Below are 19845 nucleotides of genomic sequence, written 5' to 3'. Positions count from 1 at the left end.
CTCTGAGAGACTCATGTTGCACTGTGGAGCCAGGGCCAGTCTGGGAAGACCATCAAGAAAACTCTGCTTCAGGGTAAACACTACCGAAACCCCAAGCGCTGTTATGCAACCTCAGTCTATATCAGTCTCTCTCCTCAAAAAGGAGAGTATGCAAAGATTGTCAAGTATTCCCCATAACCAAGTCATAACTAACTTTCTAATAAGGCAGCTATTTGTTGACACATTCTCTCCTTTAAATGTCAGTGATGATTGAAACTAGATAACCAGATTTTCCTCTTTCTCATCCATCATTTCTGCACGAGTTAATGCTGCTATTCCACTCTCACTCTCACTCTCAGCTGTCAAAGTGCGACCAAGTGTGTATTTACTGTGTTTTCAGCAGGAGATCTGGGAAATTGCTCAGTGATTGACAACTACAGGACGTGAATCTGCCCTCCCCAGTCCTTCTCTTCTGCCTGCACTGTATACATTACAGTGTCACTGAGAACCAAACTAAACACATCCCTTTGGTTTGGGTAATCCAATCTTTGTAAGGTAGCTACTGTTCTCATACAATGGCTGTACAGAGGGGCGCTCCACTTTTATTTTCCTGAACAGGCTCCAAAATACACCCCTGAGCCCCTTGCCCAGATTGCCAGTACCCCTGCACCTCTTTCCCCTTTAACAAGGGGTATCAGAGCCATTATGTTGGCTCTGGCAAATGAAAAGACAACACATCCTGGTATGCTAAGTGAAGGGGAGATTCTAAACTGGCAAGAAGAACAGCTCTGTTGAAGGTTGGCTGGTATTAATGGCTGGTTTTAGAGCGTGCGAGGCTGTTTGGATTGTGAGTCTGGCTGGGTGGGATCAGACGCCCGTAGACAGGATATGCACAGAGCCTTGTCGTGTCTAGAGCGCCGCTCTCACTTCTCTGACAGGATGCTGCGAAGCTGTCACAGGCTGAAGTGGGGATCTGATGACTGTGCACAGTTTGTGTTGGGGGACTGTGTGAACTCAGCCTTTAACCGTAACACGAGTAGCGCTGTTCTAAAGGGTGCTCAACTGACACTACAAGAAGCCCTCACACACACACATGCGCACACATGTGCAAGCACAGAAAAAAACCCTCCCTCCTCTTGGAGAACAGTGCGGGGACTGTCAGAGCCTTCAGCAGGAAGACAAACTAAGCCATGTTCCTTTCGCTATGCCGTATGCAACATACCCACCTGTATCCTAACGTGCATCCATTACTGTGTGTTTCAGAGGAGCTGAGGTGTGCCGGGGTGATCTGTCCTGCTCTGTCAGTGCCCTCCTGCCCTAAGGGTTCAGTTCTGACCAAGAGTTACACGCCCCCTGCTGGTTGCTGCCCCTCCATACTGCCCCAGTGCACTTGCGACCTCCATGCCTGCCACAAGCTCCAGTGCCCGAGCGGACAGCGCGCCGTGCCGCTCAGCCAGGCCAGCGGCCAGCCAGGAGACTGCTGTGATGTCTTCGAGTGCCAGAAAGGTGATTGCACTGAACTGCACACTACACAATCTGCTCTGATTGGTCTCCCACTGGGGGTAGCAATGGCACAGTCGGTGTGAGATTCATCGCCTTTGAGGAAGCAATTATTTTCCTAAGCGTAAGGCTTTCCTCCCTGCTGACCTAATGTCGACAGATGAAAAGCAAAGTTGCTGATTGGATAATTACCGTTGGGCTGTTTATCAGGCTGGGCCGCTGCCTGCCAGGTTTAAGACCATAGTTCAAAGACATTTTTGCAGGGGTGTATCCACAATATTTATATTGCCTGAAGGGATATGAAATATAATGGATCTTTTAAAGCAAACTACTGGTCTGAAGTAGACTCTTGTACCATTTTCTCACCTGGTGAGAAAGAGACAGGAAATGCAGAAGAGAGGCGAGAGAGAGCAGAATTGGAGCACAAATAGAGAGACCTCAGCGCTCTCTGACGTGGCCCAGAGGCAGCCAGGAGAGTCAGGAAGGCAGGAAGGGGACCTGTGGTATTGGTGTGTTTACTCTGCGCGCCCAACAAATATTCGCTGTTTTACCAACAGAACAAATTCCCATTCTGGCCCCTCCACATGCATAAATGAGTGCCGTGTCCCGGAATTAATGGACTTAACGAGTCCAGTGACCAGAAAAGTGCTTAGGCTACGAATTTGCTCAACAGAAGTGCAGTGTCAAAGGGTTCCTGTCTGGTCACACGTCCAAAGGGGAAAGGTTCAACAGTTCATTGATGGGAATGCTTTTTATGTGCTCCAGTCTGCCAGTGGGGAGAGTAATCGAGTCCGGCAGGCCAGCGGGGGCTGAATGGCAGCCGTGGGGGCCATGGGATCAGTGTTTTGATAACAAGTGTCTGCTGCTCTTTGCGCCTGGGGCTTGATGCCTTTTGTGCTGCCCCTACCGTCTGTTAGGCCTGCATGACTGCGCGCCGTGTCAGAAAGCTCCACAGACCGGGACATGGCCAAGGACACAAACTGGGCCCCATAGTCATCAACCACGTCCTGCATTGGCCTCCAAAGCACTGGCTACAAATACTGTATCTTATGCATATTAACTCAGAGTTGCTGGTAAATACCATACGTATTCTCTAATGGAACACCCTTTAACACGACCCCCATTGTCTTTCCGCTCAGGCTTGGACTGATTAACTTGTTTCCATTGCCCACTTGGCCGACGATAGACTCCTTCCACTGTTGGCTGGAGAATGGCTGTGTCTGAGTGGCAGAGCAAACCTGGCAGCACCGTCCTGACCTGATGTCATCCGATGTTACAGATGATCCTGTTTGGTTCTGTTTAGCCGTTGCCTGCCGTTTATCAACACTTAGCTGGCAAATATTCTGCATATGTCCCCAGTAGTGATCCCTGGACGCAGAGTAGGTTCAGGACTGCACATGTTCTTTTGAGATTAACGCCGGTGTTGAGCAATAAGGCTGAGATCACCACACTAAGGTTCTCAGGGGGCTCAGCTTGAGTTCGTTCTAAACACGCAACAGCTATGTCCTCAGACATTGATGAGTGGTTGTTTTGGTGACATAAGTTAAACTTGTATTTCTACATTGTCATTTGATAGTCTTGGCTGATCAAAAGTATCACTACGATACTGATGTTAATAAATCCCATCATTATTCTTCTCTGGGAAAAGTCATGTTTCCCAATGTGGTTTTGCTTCATTCGGCTGTAAATCACGAGACGCGCCTACATGACAGTCTGTTGTAAATGATTTAGACGAGCTTAGGGTCAATGTTTTATAGCCCATCTATCTCCATATCCAATCTTCACCTCAAATTAGAGAACACTGAACATCACAAAGCATGACTGGAATTTAGACTCTCTGCCGCAAGTTGTTTTAGGGATTACCATTAACAAACACTGCGGAAATCACATGTGAGCGTCCCATCATGTGACTTCCTCTTGCTTCTGTGAGCGTTACAAAACCGTTGCCGTGCCTTGTGATTTAGGGCAGCTGAAGTGCTTATTGCATTTTCTCTGCTTGGTTTTGCTGCACGCAAAGCAGGACTGCAGGAATACTGAGAGAGAAAGAGGGAAAGGCAGAAAGAATGAAACAGAAAGAAAGAGAGTAAATGATCAACAAATTTCCCTGCTCCACTTTAAACTTAGTTGGCCCACCTGCTTTGAATCAGAGTGCAGTGCTGGTTTTCGGGAGACATGGGGGGTCATCATTATAGACTCTATAAGTCTGCGCTCAAAGGTACGGCGTACAGATGCCGCCGTAACCTCTGCCTCTCATTAATAGAAACTGCTGGCCCCACATCTGCCTGCATCTGTGCAATGCATTTACTCGCCTAACTAGTGTAGCTACTCCTCTGAGTCTGGAGACTTTCTTACATAACCACATTGCCTCACTCCCCTAATGTTGGAGTGGGTTTGATGAAAAGTTGCTGTGTGGTTTGTCAAGATCTTAGAACGTTGAGTCACCCAAACCACTGCGGTTCATTTGACTGCGTAATCTAGTATTACCGTTGAGATGTCATGCCGTAATGTTGCTGCTACTCTGGCTCCAACACTCCCACCATTTGTTTTGAATAATTAAGCATGTCATTTTCATTATGTGGAAATAGCAACTTAGGATGTTATTATAGATATTATGCATACAGACATGTACATATTCAGCCTTAGAGGGCCAAGTGTGCAATGAACTGGTCAAGGTTTTCCTGTAAGTGTTCTGGTCTTTGCTGGGCCTGTTTGTACACAAGACCAGACCTTGGTTTTGCAACAGTGCTGTAACTAAGCTCATTTTATGTCATAGTAAAGGGACCACAGCGGAACGAGGTTCTAAGTGCTTGGATGCTTTTTGGGAAAGGCAAGCCAGAGCATTGATTCACTCCACCTGCCACCAGCACACTGAGCCCAGATTCTGCCAAAGCCTCGGACCCACTACTGTTTTATTTTACTCGCCACTGCATGAGTTCGACGCCTTTTCAAGACTAGATAGATCCCTGTGAAATTCCTCCTCATGGACTTGGCTTGCCTCATTGTCTGAAAAAATGCCATTCCACCCCACAGGCTTAAGCCATCAGTGTCTGCCTCAGCACCATTTGGTTCAGATAAACATTTCCATCAACAGCAGAAAATGAATGGATGTGTTTATGCCTTTTTAATTGATTGTATACAGTCGTGATAGTCTCTCACTGATCAAGCTTGACATTTGTGATTAAAAACTGCATTTTTCTGACAAAGTCATGAGGACAAAATCCTTGTGTTAATCTTTGCACAAATGTACAAACGCACAGATGGACACGTGACAGGGCACAATGTCCCGTGGTTCAACTGCAGAGTGTGTTATACATGATCACACCCACATGGTTCTCAGTTAAAGGTTGTCAGCGGCTGTCTGATTCCTCTTTTCCTTGTTCTTCTCTTCAGTCTCTCCCAAGTGTGTCCACAATGGGAAGGAGTTTTCTGAGGGACAGGTGTATCGCATGGACCCCTGCTGGCTGTGTCAGTGCCGGGGAGGAATCTCCTTCTGCTCCAAGGCCGAGTGCGCTGAGCTGAACTGTGAAAACTTCTACATTCCTGAGGGCGAGTGTTGCCCTGTCTGCATAGGTACACACGTTTATATATATTTTGTTAAGATGTGGCAACCTAATTCTTCACTTTGCAAAACGTTACACTATTGAAATTGGGATATTGTGATTGAAGCTTTCGAGGTTTAAGCTACGGTTGATGTGGCACAGACGAGAAGGCCTGTGTGGCCAGCTGGCAGAGTGGAAAGCTGGTGCAGGAGAGGTAGAGGTGATATCACAATTCACCATGCCCAACACCTACGACCAGTGACCCTACTTTAATGGCTTCCTCATATAACCAGTTTCCACAATTGTTAACATACCTGGCAAACAAGACGCACACTAAAGAGCCAACCAGGGATTAATTTCCGCTGAGGAGACTAAAGAACATACAAACTCTTTCAGAGTGTACAGTTTGGCTTTGTAATATCGGATTCTGGCTTAATGGAGGGGGGGGGGGGGGGGGGGATCCAATCACAAAACACATGTGTTCAAAGCCAGGTAGGGTGCTCTGATATGCGCACTTGTTAAAAAACAGGGTTGCAACGCATATGGCAACCACATTACAGTCTGCCAGAGGCCAGTGGATGGAGACGGTAGCCAGTTTCAGCCTCTGCCCGCTTTGGCTACAGTTGTTTGGTCGCATGAGAGCGAGGGAGGAAGACGAAGAGCAAGACGGCAGAGGAGATGTTAGGGCAGTGTTGGAGGTACACCTGGAATATGTATGCATTTAGATGGTATTGAATGCTTTCATCTTCTACTCATGGAGAGCTGCTCTTACTTACTGCATGGTTCTCTGTGGAGAACACTGCCTGTAATCTGGATTAAGAGATGTATTCAAGGCTACCTGGTTGAGATTATACTAAAAAGATGTACTAATCAATATTTCTAACAGTAAATCAAATGACTATTTGAAATACCTGTCGATGACAAACCCACAGAGAATTATCACTGGACACTTTGATGTCTTCAATTTAATGTTTTTACAGCTTTACTGTTTTGGTTCATTCTTAGCACTCTCAACGGCAGCGGCAGACTTATCAAAAAAGCATGAGTAGACCTTATAAAGGAAATTGAACTTTGGAGCTGAACCAGTAATGTGCACACAAAAAACAACAATATCCAACACTCTTTTTTTTTTCCTTTTTTTTTTCTTCTCATGAGTCCCCCAGCTAAGTAAAATGATAAAATCCTGAAGCAACCCTTTAAAGTTTCATAATAAGGGTCATAGTACAGCGACGATCAAGAAAAATGGATCCTGTCCATGTTAATCACTGCCAGATGGAAGGAACTTCAGCAGCCAAAACTCAGCTGGGATCAGATAGGGCAAATAGGACCCCCTGTGCACAATACACAGCACCGTTTCTCCCTCTGACACACATTCAGTAAGCCGCACCAAACTCATAAACACACTGAAATATGAACATACTTTAGTTTCACGCTGACACACAGAGACAATGCTGAGACCTCTAACCTTCCTCCGTTACCAATAAACAGTGTAACAAAAACAATTAAAACGGTTTATAGTAAATTTAAAAAAAGGCTTCCAGAGTTGGGCTCAGGCATCACACACCACCTCAAGCCGAGCAGAATGGCCTCACAGATTGGCTTTGAAACTGTCCCAAACTAATGCCCACGGATCTAAAAATGTAGCTCCCTCAATACAAAGTGCTTTCTTTTGCTTCGGACTATTAAACACCTTCGACCTGAGGGGTCACGGCTGAAACTCACATGGAGGAGTTCAAGCTTTCAGTCAAAAGGTGAGCGGACACTGTGGGGACCAGCAGTTATGAACGTCATCACGCTTGCTGTTTTTACAATGATCAAATCTCTCTCAGGACGACACGGCATTACCATAAAACATGTCTCATTTCAATTTAAATCCCTTTGTATGTTGTCGCAAAGCCAGGGGCCTCTCCCCACTTGTAAATGTAGATAAAACATCTAAATTCAACAGATCTTGGTGACAAGCCAGTTTCCATATCGTCTTAGCTCCCTCATGGAGTATCCTGCTTCCTTCAGCTCTGCTCTCACTCGGTCTCCTGTTAATTCAATTACAGTAGAGGATGTAGGTTAATTGGACTGTAGCTTGGGTTTAAATTCAAGTCATAGCCAAACCAAACTATACATGTGACTTTGCTGAGAATCAGATCAAAGATTCACTTCCTCACCCAACAATTAGGGTTGGGCGATGTGGAGAGTATCACAATATTTTAGACCAAATACCTCGATGACGATATTTAATGGTTGACCATTGGTGCTTTTACAAAATGTTTACGCAATTAAGTTTTTTAATACATAATCATCAGAAATGTGGATATAATGACGAAGTGGGTAAAAGCAAATGATAGAACAGCAAGAACATTCACATCACTTTACTGTAACGCAGCCTTTTAAACCAGGAGAAGAAAACAGTTATGCCTCATTAAGATATCCAAAATCAACGATATTCCGTCTCCTTTCACGATATCGATTTAATATCGATATATTGCCCCAGCCATACCCACAATGTGTCTTTCTGTCCTCTCAGATGTGGAGTTACTGTCGATGGACAGCACTAAGGCCAGTTGCTGGGTGAATAACAAGCTGCGGGCCCACGAGGAGCAGTGGAAAGAGGACGACTGCACCTTCTGCCAGTGTGTGGATGGAGAACCACACTGCACGGCCATGGCCTGCAAACAGAGCTGCCAATACCCTGTGAAGATCCCCGGAGAGTGCTGTCCCTTCTGTGAAGGTAGAGCGTTGTGTTGGCCTTTTTATATTAAATCACATCTAACGTATAGCTCACAGCTATGAGGCGCACATTATCCCACATACCACATATGTTGGAGGCTCCTGTGGCCCCGCAGCTTTGCTACAGAGGCCGTGTCGGCATGGGCTCATTAAAGAGGAGGCCACAGAGCATTCTTTAAGCTGCAGGGTTCTTTGTGTTCCTTTATTACCCCTGCCCGCCAAAATGAGACCCACCTGTGTGTGTGAGCCTGCGCCGTGCTTATAACGCAGTAGGCTGGATAATTGGAGTGGATCCTTTTTTTTTTTTTTGTGAGCGTAATTAGTTACAGCTCGTTGGGCTGCTCCTCCCACTGAACGTGGCAACAGACGTTTGACGGGAATGGCTATGGTGCTATGTCTGTGTGTTCCAAACTGGCCTCGCTCAGTGTGGCTTCACAATGAAGCTGGCCCTGATTCAAGAGGGGTCCGGGCTGTCGAACTCCATACCATGGGGGGACACTCTATTGTCCTCACTGGTAGTCCTCGAGCTAAAGCAGGCTTTTCAGACACATTCAACTTATTAATGGGAGACAGTTCCAAGCAATAAGACGGAGAGGTAGAACCCCCGTTACAGTGCTACCCACCCTGGTGTAATTGCTCTACATTTATCTGTAATCACTGTTTAGTCCAAAATAAGAGCAGTGTAAATAGGCAGCTATTACAGTTGGCACAAAAAGCATCGATGAGGAAGAACACCTGAGGGGATATATAGCACACATATATATAAAAAAAAAAAAAAGAGAGAGAGAGAGAAAGTCATAAAATAAATCACAGCTTGTTTTTTATACTGTTGCTCTCATGCAAAGTTCTTACCCCTCCATCATCTCTTTTGTTCTCTAGAGCCTTCTTACGAAACAGTTAGCCCCCTGCTATGCCCTCCCCTGGAAAACTGCTCCCTGTCAGGGAATGACTGCCCCTACGGCTTTCAACCAGACATAAATGGATGTCTGCTCTGCCAGTGCCTCAACAGTAAGTTCACTTTCCTCGCTTTACGTTGAACCTTAAAGTTCCAGGGACTGACTTGCAGTAGCATGAAGATCATACATCTCTTCTGACACGCTGCTTCTTGTATTATAATGGTGGACATACAGCGCTGCATTTACCCGTTGGCTCATGCTGATATCGACACAATTTGCCAACCTACTTGGTTTAGACAGCAACAAAGACATGTGCATATTCATGACAGTTTATTTGCATACATTGGCTACAGTCTTTATATGGTTCTCAGTCACAAGAATGTTCCTGTGAGGAGCCCCATAGACACTCGTGCCTTTGCCTTTGATGGATTGTTGTGCCCCTGGTCAGATGACCTCTCCCTCAACTCTTTCAGATGACTCCTGCCCTGACCTGGGAAAATACTGTTCCCTCCAATGCCCAGTGGGATACAAGACGGATGATTTCGGCTGTGAGGTGTGTGAATGCAGCATTCCCGTGTCCAAGTGCCGCCCCTTGACCTGCACTAAGACCTGCCCCTATGGATATGTGTAAGTACGCCCTGTCACCCTGTGGCTTTCTCATTTCTCCCACCATCTCTCATCCGTGTTTTCAACATGTTCAAAGGCATCCGCAGATGTGGAAAGAGCACGAATATATTGTACTCATGTCAAGTATTGTTACTTTAAATAGATTACTTTTGATACAACATATATTTCAGCAAATGAGAGACTGCACCGTTTTTTTAGCATTTTACTATGAACGAAGTGGTTGTTGACGTTTTCATCAGGAGAGTTTAGCAGTGTAGTGTGGTACTCACCTGTCTGAACGGCACCGCGAAGTCCTCCACAGTCTGCTGCTCCAGGTTCAACTTCTCCACTCGTTCATTCTCAACGCGTAATAGAAGCAGTCCAATCGGCCTCTCTGGTCCCAGTGCGCTCCTCAGATTCAAAACGTTGTGAGATGAATGAGACTCCATCATCACATCAGAGATTAACAGTCTCAAACAGCAGAAGGTCCTCACACACCTCACTGAAGGTAAATGTTCCTCAGTGAACACAGAAGTCACTGCTGGAGGATCCGCACGAGCACATTAGCATTTAGCATGTTAGCCAGACCCAGCGTGCCCAGAGCGTGGCCCTACTGTAGGTCACGAACATCGGGGGTTTGTCATGTAGCGAGCTGGCTGGGTGTGGTGCATTGAATCAGTCATTTATTAAGATGGATGCAGTATTTTTCTGTAACCATGCCAAGGTATAATAACATGCAAATTGATCAGGAAATATACACTTTGGTTTAACATTCTCATAAAACAGAAAAATCTAAGCGGATAGTGATGTTTGGAAATTCTGTTATGTTGGTGAGATGCGATCAGTTTCATAGTGTACAATGCAAGGGAAAATGGTTGCACCTTAAAATCTGTTTTTGGCTATACCATTAACCTCCTGTATTCAAATTGGTATGGTTGGATTACAAGTTTAATACTTATATTATCAAGTGATGGCCAGAGGTCCGCGCCTGTTTGGTCCTGGTCTAAAGGAAGTGGAACAGGCTATTGCAGCAACAGTTTGGCATCCAAGATCAAAGGGCCTACCTTGGTGGCAAAGCCCAGGTCTCTAAATCTGTGTGCATGTTTGTGTGTGAGTAATTCACTGTGAGGTCCTCACCAGCCTCTCAGCCCCTTGCAACGCATCTCCTCCTAATCCCATTTTACCCAATCAAACATCTGGAAGTGCTCTCTACCGGCACGCTCGGTCTCCAGGCTCCACTCTCATTTCATAAATCACCGCGCCGTGTCAAAACAACGATCAAAAAACGCATCAGGACAAAAGCGGCCTTCATGAAACGTATGCAGTTGTGATTCTTTCGGGTACCTCAGCCCTGCTCTGCGGAGCCAAAGCTCGAGATGGGCCCGACATGCCTGTGTGGGATACCAGAGGAGGGGACAGAAGAGAGGATGAGGAGGGCCCTGTGGGGAAAAGAAGAGCAGGAAGTAGTGGCTTTATCCTTCATAAGCAGCTGTTTTGGTCTAGCCTCAGAAGTCTGAAATCCTCTAAGAGCTTGCCAGCCTTACAATGCAGATCTGTCTTCTCACACAGGACCTCTGCATGCAGCCACCACAAGGAAACCAAAGGCGCAAAGGCTCTCTGTGTTTATATTGATGACATCCTGTGTGTACTGTAATGTACATATTCAACATATTCAAGTTGCAGGCCTCCAAAACAGGATGCGTGTACACTCTGTGTAACCATGTACTGAGCACTGCTCTCTGGTGTTAACAGTCCAGGTGAAGAACACTCTCAGTGCAGTTTCTACGGCTGAAGTTGTGTTTTCCGTCCATCATAGCTCAAAAAAATCATCCCTGTGACCTCTCGGGTCGTGAATGGCATTCTTCTGGTCAACACAGTTGCTGCACACTGGAAATTGTGCCGAGCCAGCAGTGCCAGGGCCCCGGGGCCCCTCCATCCCTCTGGAGCCCAAAGCGCTGCTTGGCATTCCACACACCATCTTTAAACAAAGCCTTGCTCTAAGGTCGCAGCACTCTCTGTCTCTGTATTTGTACAGTGAGGCACTGGCCGAGCCCTCACAATGTTGTTTCAATAGCTGTTATTGCTGTTTCAGCATAGATAGGGTCCACTGTGTGCTGAGCCTGAGATGCTCTGTCCTCTTTGTGGGACACAGCACCGTCCGTGGGTTTCGAGGGCTTCTTTTATTTATGCTGCCCTGGCAGATTAAGATTAATAGAGTCATTACCTAGCCCTAGTGAGGCCATGGCTTCATAATAATGGGTATCATCACTTACCGCGAGGGAGGGAGGCTGAATGAGACAGGGAGGGATGGAGAAGGTTCCCAGGACGAGAGACGTCTACATACAGGTCATTCTTTCATCTGGGTTTTTCCACTAGTATCAACCCCGCAGCTCATCACATCTTTTATACACAATGCTCCTATGTGAGGATATCCCTTGTTGCTTTGCTCTGACAACTTGACTCAAGTTTCCTTTCTGCTCAGTTTAGTTAAAGACAACAAGACAACAGCTCATGCCTGACCACCAGAAGGCCCTATCTCTCCCTCTCTTACTGTCCCTTTCTGTACTCCCCCATCAACACGCCCCCATTAGCTCTTGTCTCACCGCTGTTCTTAGTGGCTCTTGTACGTCCGCCAAAGGCTCTTGGAGCAATAAGGATGGCAACAGAGTGAATTGAAAGCATCTGAATTGGCTTTAGATTGCTCCTTCCAAAGTCGTTGGGTTGGTATGATGTGCAAACCACAGGGATGTCACGTGTTGGCCTTTTATTAGGCCTTCTTCAAAGGCGGCTAATATAGAGAGGGGAAAGCAGGTCCAGATGTTGATTATACCAGACTTGAGCATCTGGGTTTCCCTCAATTACAACACCACGATGCTCCCCGGGCCTCTGTTCATCTCGGAGATATCCTCAATGGGAAAGCCAGTTTTAAACTATTCGAGCTGCACAGGAGTGTCTTTTTCTTTTACTTCCTGTCACGTGCTTCAAGTAATTTCGTTTTTTTTTACGTGTGTGCTTCATCATTTCTTTGCCCTACAGGAGGAACAAGCATGGCTGTGAGATGTGTCGCTGTATCAAGTGTCCTCCCTTCACCTGTGACAAGCACTGCAACGACGGCTATAGACAGAACAGGAAGGGCTGCTCCATCTGCATGTGTAAAGGTAACTGATTGAATAGTTCTAACCGGATAAAACCGCAATAGCAATAATGTGAGAATGGTTTGGGGATGATTGCTGATGCTATCACAAGATATTGGGATTGATTATTCCTGACAATTTAGCTTACTGTGGATATTCATGATCCTCAGAGGACGAACCGTGCCGGTTTGGAAATATTGACCTTCCGTTGGTCACCAGTCTCAGGCCAAAGTTTTCAATCAAACATAACAAATCTCAATATAAAAAAGGGAGACTTCCGATATATACCAATACATCACATCTACTTTCAATTGATCATAGCTACATAGCTACATCTTAAGAGTTATATATATATTCTGATACATAACTACAGTTCGTACGGGGCGTTACGATGGACTGAGATAGGAGAGCTCTGTTAGCACGTTGAATTCCTGCCTCTAAGCTGCAGCTTTGATTTCCTGTGACCTTCTGGTGCTCTTCTGAGGAGACTTTTATGTGTGCTTGTTTTGATTCTTGTTGGTGTTTAGCTTCAGCCAGGTACTGTGTGTGCAACTCTAATTAGATCCCTTTCCCAGTTTAAAGCAAGTTTGCAGATGCCATATTTATGCTGCGCCACATTTTAAGAGATGTGTTTATTTTGCCAGTTTAGCTGTATTATAAATATTTCAGCTTCAAATATACCTGAGGTTTTCCCTATGGTGAGTTGAACAGTGCAGCTGGCACCTCATCTCCACAAATAGAGGGACGCCACACAGACCAACGCCTATAAACTGCTGCTTACCTGATTTTGAAACTCTCGTACCAGTCTCTATCCGTGGACTGTTGAAATATTTAAGGAAAAGAAACTTTTTCTGGAAGCAATTTTTTTTGTCGTGTGTGTTTTATAAAGATATAAATAGAAGAGACGAGAAACATCTGCCTGGACTCTGCAACACTATTTAGTTCACTGTGTTTGTTCCAAAACCCAGTGGAGTCCTACAAACGTTGAGAGCCGTGCTGAGTTCAACACATGTTGTTGCCAGTTGCCGGGCCCCTTGATTAGCTCAATTACCTCAGCTACAACCTATTAGTTTTTGTTTGTCAGTTGACAAAAATTGTTCAAGCTTTATTTGTGGCTGGATTGAAAATGGATTATTGAGACATAAATAGGCAATAAAGGAAGATGAAATATTCCAGACTCGGGCTTGTTCTGGTATATGGAACCACAACCACTTAGCTCTCAATTTAGCCTCTAATGAAATTGGACATAATACAATAATACTGGCACATTTGACTGTAAATCATAAATGTACTTAATGAAATTCCACAGTGCATTTATAGGATACCTTGCCATAGCAGGCTATGTTGTTTTGTTGAAGTGTCGCACAGCTGTTTCACGTTCCTCAGCCACCCCAGTAATGTCTGAACCTTTCTTGTTTCTGTCTTTAGAAAGTGGCCACGTCCCAAGCACCACTGCCCCTGCCCCGATTCCCCGCTACTGCCTCACCTCCAACGGGCACCGATACGAGGAAGGCGACGGCTGGCACGACGGTTGTCGCGACTGCTACTGCCACTCCGGACGGGAGATGTGCGTGCTCATATCCTGCCCCGTGCCCAGCTGTTCTCATCCAGTTGTGAGGCCTGACCAGTGTTGTCCTACCTGTGAGGGTAAGTCTCTGCAACTCAAATGTGACTTTATTTTAGATCCCGTTTTAAAACGTTTTTTGCCAGTTTTAAATTACATCCAGTTTGAAGACAATGTCTGGTTCTTATTTTAGTTTGGGGCATTATTCCTGTTGGTAAAAAGCTAAAACAATTGTAGTCATCGAGTTAATTCTCGTGATCTGGAAATGTCATCGCTCAGAAGAATAAAACATAACACAGTGAGACGGCTTTAAACAAACCCTCAATAAAAATGATGGCCAAAACTACAAAAGTTTTAACCAGCCTGTTTGATCCTTCATTTGGAAAAGGCACGTTCTACCACTGGTGGAAGTTCAGATTCACTGTTTCATGTGCATTTGTTTTCATTCTCATAAAGCCCTCAACATCAAGGTCACCGTTCCATGTGTCGACATACAATATTTTAACCATTTTTTATCTCCACCAAGGAGGTTATGATAGCGGTTTGGTTTGTTTTTCTGTTTGTCTAAATTGTACTGTCGCAATTTTGCCAGATTCCCAAGCAAGAACCCACACATTCTGATTCTGAATCACAGGATACACAGATTACTTTTCACTTTCGTTAACATTGCGAGATAGTGCTTGGCCTTGAGGGAGGTCTGCTCTCTCAGAGTCCCCTTCCCCTTTGACACTCAATTACTTGTTAGAAATTAGTTGTAATTAATACACATGTCTGTTTGCACGTGCACACACACACGCACACACACGCGCACACACACATATCTGGCAACACAAAGTATACAGTCCTCTATCAGCTCACTCAACAGAGAGCTTTGGATCATTAGCTAGCTTTTAGGCCTTAGACTTGCAGGCTACTTAAACTCTCTGACATACAGTCTCTGTCTGTTTCTCTAAAAAGGGAAGGCACACTGATCCACACCCACACTTTTTTTTTTTATTTTTTTTTTTTATCCACAACCCTCCAACTCATTCGGGATATTTATGGAGGAGTGACTCAGTTGGCTGTTCAAATATTTAGGAGTGAAAGAATGTCTACAACTTTCAGGAGCTACACACACTTTGCAGTCAGGGGACAAACAGGCAAACTCTTTGCAGATGTCTGCTACTCTGCTGGACAGAAAGATGTTTTTAACTAAACCAGTGTCAAAAACACAACTTGGACACCACCCAAAAACTGCCCGAGGCTTCTTTTTAATGGCTAGTGGTGTCCCATGCATCTTTATTCTAATAACCTATGACTCCGTTTACTCTCTCGAGATTGTACTTCATCGTGTAGGAGTTATTGCTATGAATGAATTTTTGTTTGGTCCGGACTAGACTGAATTTGAAATGGCACACACATGACTGTTTCCTTTCTTTTCCTCCCTCCTCTTTCTACTGTAGATGAGTCAGGCAGCGGTCAGCTAGAGGGGATGGACAAGGTGGTGTGCAGAGCACCTGGGGGGGAATTCTATGTGGAGGGAGAAACCTGGAACCTGGACGAGTGCACACGGTGCACCTGCAGGAAGGGACGTGTCCTGTGCGACACCGAAGTGTGTCCCCCGGCTCTCTGCCAGACACCGATCAGGAACAAGGACACCTGTTGTCACGTATGCCCAGGTAACAGAAAGAGAAAAGGCTACAGGAAGAGCAGTGGTAATTTCAGATAAAAACTCAGTGGGCGTCACAAGTTACAAGGGTAGTGGGTGGGGAAGTATAAATCTGTTTTGGATGTGCTATCAGCATGTGGTTTTGGAAGGTCTTGCATGTTGCACTCTGTCGAGCAGTTTAATGTCAGGCACACGGTCTCATAAAGAAACCAGCCAAGACCGGTTGGATTTACATAGTGCTCCTCCAGGCAGGCTGCAGCACACGTGGACGACTTTCACCCAGTGGTCCACAGCGGAGGTTCACCCAACTCTCTCATAGCTGGAAGGACGAGAATGTAACTGATATCACTGAATCTCTCCTATTCCTCCGGTTATGGGAATAAACTTTGACACAAACGTCTCGGCGAAGGCAAAACCACACACATGTTTTATTTACGACTGTACCCAAACTCTCAAGCCTCTTCTCATACATTTAGAATCAACATATCCCAAGTACTCCCGAGCAAGAGGCCCAAAAATCAGCAACGCATGACTGCGCCTGAGAGCTGCTCCTTGAGAATGCCGGGCCCGCCTTATCTCCCTGCATCTCCCTTCACAAAAGCAGATTGTCAGAGGCTAGCCTTTGATATATGCATGGGCCCGGTCACCAGGAATGTGGGAATAATACATATCTCACTGACAGGCGCTGTGATGCATGTATACAGTAGGGTAGTGCAGTGTGTACACGCTATCTAAAGTCATAGATCTCAGGCCCGCGAGGGGTCTGACGAGAGGGAGAGATAAGGCCTTCGACTAAAGTGACTTCTGGCATATGGAGGGACTTGTGTCTGTGTTTAACATACAGTAAAGCATCTTATCTCGAACGTAACCCCCAATAACTTTAGTGGATTGAGATGTTTTACAGCTGGGATAAATGCAGGAGTCATGCTGAAGCAGGCCACTAAAGAAGCAGATATGTATAACTCAGACAAAATGAGGGGTTTTCTTTGAAAATGGCAATTCTCTAAAAGCTAAACTTAGGCTATAAGCTTACATTGCCAACTCCTATTAAGTGGAGGAAATAGACTGCAACACGACGTAGCACACACAGCCCCGTGTCTTACCTTAACCTTTGTGTGTGTTTCATTATTAACCCGTTTCATGCCTGTGTGCAACCACAGAGGAGACGCTGAGCCCCTTGCTGCCAGTGAACAACAGCCAGCAGGAGTACTGCATAACCAGCGATGGAGACGTGCTGCTGTCTGGGGACTCCTGGAAGGCCAACGCCTGCACCAGCTGCACCTGCAACAACGGCACCATTCAGTGTTTCTCTCAGCGCTGTCTGGCTGCCAACTGCAGGGTGCCCGTCTTACGCAAGGGCCAGTGCTGCCCACACTGTCTCGGTGAGTATGTAGGTGCGCCTCCTTAAAGAGAAAGAGGCCTTTATAAGTATTTGTGTCAAAGATGCCACTTTGTGTATTTTTTTGTATTACATTCAAAATAAACTTTGAGTTTATATGTAGTTTATGTAACACTTCCACAAACTTGAGAACAAGAACAGTCAAAGTTGTGCAAAACTGCCATCCCTTTTTTATAACAAGTGGTACCACTGGAACAAGGCACAGCCTGTTGTTGGGAAAGTTATAGTTCATAACGCTACATGTCAAAAAGAGGGCGTAACTGAGGGAATGCCAGCTTCCAGACTGAATGTGTACGCGTTTGCTCGTTAGACGCAGCCACTCTGGCGCTACATGGGCAAACACCCGTCATTCGCAACAACATTCCATGCGACATACACACACGGTCCGCTCGGAGCAAAAACATTCCTCGAGCATCCGCACATTCACACGTGTTTCCTGTCCCCGGGTGAGGCGGCCCGCGACGCTCTCTCTGCGGCGGCACAGGAAGGCAAAGCTCCATGTCCGCTTTTCCTATAGAGGAAAACCCTCAGCATAGGTTCCCATTGTTCACCCCGATATGTTGCCGTTTTCGGGCCTTTGTTTTTGTTGTTTGCCCCGTGGACAACAGAGCTTTTGACGTAATTGCCTTTACAAATCTGTACAGTTGAAGTTAAGGGGACGGTGCCTGTGAACAAACAGAGACACGGGGTTTCATACACTAACTCACGGTTGGCAGGTTGATGTCTGGAATGTTTTGCATCACACCAGCGATATTGGTAACAGATCTTACCCCTGTTTGAACAGAAATTACAACGCCAGTGACGGTGTCTACCAACGCCCCCAAGACAACAGCTGCCATTACAGTGAAGAGTGCGGTGTGGATCACCACTGTCACTGTACCGCCCATCACTGCTGATACAGGTACCTGCTCATTGAATATGCATATGTTTTATACTTATAAAGAGTGTTTGGGAGAGCTGAAAGTTAGCCTAACTCATGCTGAACTAAAACAATGATTAATGGACAAACACTAGGAATAAACTGTTTTCCGTTCAGATCTGCTAAATGGGATGGGCACCATAGTGAAAAAGCTCTCTGGGGGGGGACTGATATCTGATATCAGTGTTGTCTGTGTCCCACAGATGAGCGAGGTTTGGGTGAGAATTACCCCAGCCAAACGGAGATGGCCGTCATCTACCAATCAGCCGCCTGGATCCTGGCAGGTCTCCTCCTGGCCATCATCATCTTCATCGCTGTGGCGTTACTCATCAACAAGAAAAAGAAGTGGGTGCAGATGTCCTGCTACAGTGCACCAAAGAAGGTGAGAAGTTACTCCATAAATTACATGAATCTGTTTGTTGGTTCTGAAGGCTTGAAACTAGGATACATTAGACAGACTCCCTCATATAAATAACGTGGACAGTGTAAACCTGTGGATGGACCACAGGGAGTTGTCAACTCTACCATGACATGCGGTTGTGGTGTCAGAAAATGATCAGAAGCCATCTCGCGCGAGCTGACATTAATTCGTAAGCTTTCGTCACCAACCAGCTATGGAGACTTGAATTACGGCGTCAGTCTAACAACAAGGTATTGTGCTCTTTCTCCTGTTCCCGCTTAGACGGTGATCCTAAAGAAGCACGTCAACAAGAACTCAGTGGTCTACATGGAGCCCTCCAAGGAGAACAAATTTCAGAATGTGAAGAACGAGTGCGGCATCATCCATTTCTCTCCAGGAATGAGCTCCTCGTGTGCGGACAAGATGACCATCCCCAGGGCCAAGCTGAGCATGGGCAACAACTGGACGGCGCGCTAAAGAAAGAAAAAAACGCAGCTCAAACTCTGCAGATCAGAGCTGTCCGCCACCTCCCACTCTCTCTTACTGCTGTATCCATGGTGACTGGTGCACACACACACACACACACACACCTTGGACGTCGCTGCCTTGTTCCCACCCTTCTTGTCTGTGTGAACCTGAGGATGCTCTGCAAGACACAAAGCATGTGACTTCCGTTTCTTTTAATACATGTCCATATTCTTTCTTTTTGGTGGAGCGAGACGATGGGAGGTGTACGGACGGGTGGACATATAAAGGACACAGCCACTCCGTTGCTCTGCTTTAAAACAGAGAGGGAGGCAGCCAAAGAGGCTCCTCTGTATGAATCAGAATTTGACTGTGAACATTGTAATATTATTGCTTGTCATAGCCTCCTTTGAAACTGGAACTTTGAGGCAATAAGAGGAGCATAAAAAGCTTTAGGACAGGGGTTTGGGCCGTAGTTAAAAGGGGGCGTAGAGGATGCTGCCCTCCCCCTGAGTTCAGCAGTGCTTCGTGGATGTAATCATTTTCATTAGCAGGGAGGCCAAAGGAACTGAAAATCCAGTTGGATCAAATTGGGTTCAGCAGCCAAATCAAGTCAACAGGCTTTATACAGACCCCCAGATCCAACCTCCTCTTAAGAATGTGTGGTTTCTGTCTTAGTTTTTGTATATTTCCAAGGTATTTGTACTAGTTGTAGTGTTGTTCTTGGCCACCTCTCGTTTTTATAATGGGTGTCTCCGCGGGGTCAGATTGAAACATTGTGAAATTACCAAGTCTAAACATTCCCACGATCAATATTCAGGAAGGACACGCTTCCCAAATAATAGCCTCGTTTCTACCTTCAAATGAGCCGAGTCATTCCATTTACTAAACTAAAATACAGTAGCCAATTGGCTTCATCTTTCCCCTCAGCCTCATCCGACCTCGGCTCTTCCAGAAGGACTCAGTCGTACTTCATTACAAAAAAAGCACAGAGTTTAAGTGGAGTGATGTTCATCCATTTTATTTACTGCAGAGTGGTGCCAGATGCTTCATCTGGGCCCATGAGGAATGC

The 19845-nt window shown here is 45.8% G+C and overlaps 1 protein-coding gene across 1 annotated transcript in view; it reads left to right on the top strand.

Moving 5' to 3' along the window:
• LOC142968280 (cysteine-rich motor neuron 1 protein) overlaps positions 1–18879 on the top strand; it is a 30246-nt gene extending 11367 nt beyond the window's left edge. Inside the window, exons 4-15 of the mRNA XM_076108092.1 lie at positions 1243–1485; positions 4870–5049; positions 7540–7743; positions 8622–8750; positions 9112–9265; positions 12281–12402; positions 13807–14025; positions 15385–15600; positions 16751–16972; positions 17774–17890; positions 18112–18290; positions 18591–18879. Coding sequence (XP_075964207.1) covers positions 1243–1485; positions 4870–5049; positions 7540–7743; positions 8622–8750; positions 9112–9265; positions 12281–12402; positions 13807–14025; positions 15385–15600; positions 16751–16972; positions 17774–17890; positions 18112–18290; positions 18591–18785 — 2180 coding nt within the window. The 3' untranslated portion in view covers positions 18786–18879. The remainder of the gene's footprint in view (positions 1–1242; positions 1486–4869; positions 5050–7539; positions 7744–8621; positions 8751–9111; positions 9266–12280; positions 12403–13806; positions 14026–15384; positions 15601–16750; positions 16973–17773; positions 17891–18111; positions 18291–18590) is intronic.
• The last annotated feature ends 966 nt before the right edge of the window (positions 18880–19845 follow it).

The sequence above is a fragment of the Anarhichas minor genome, unplaced genomic scaffold, assembly GCF_050575085.1.
Source record: "Anarhichas minor isolate MPS153535 unplaced genomic scaffold, ASM5057508v1 ptg000040l, whole genome shotgun sequence".
Classification (NCBI taxonomy): Eukaryota; Metazoa; Chordata; class Actinopteri; order Perciformes; family Anarhichadidae; genus Anarhichas; species Anarhichas minor.
The sequence above is the reverse complement of the archived record's forward strand: the minus strand, read 5'-3'. Positions and strand labels throughout refer to the sequence as shown.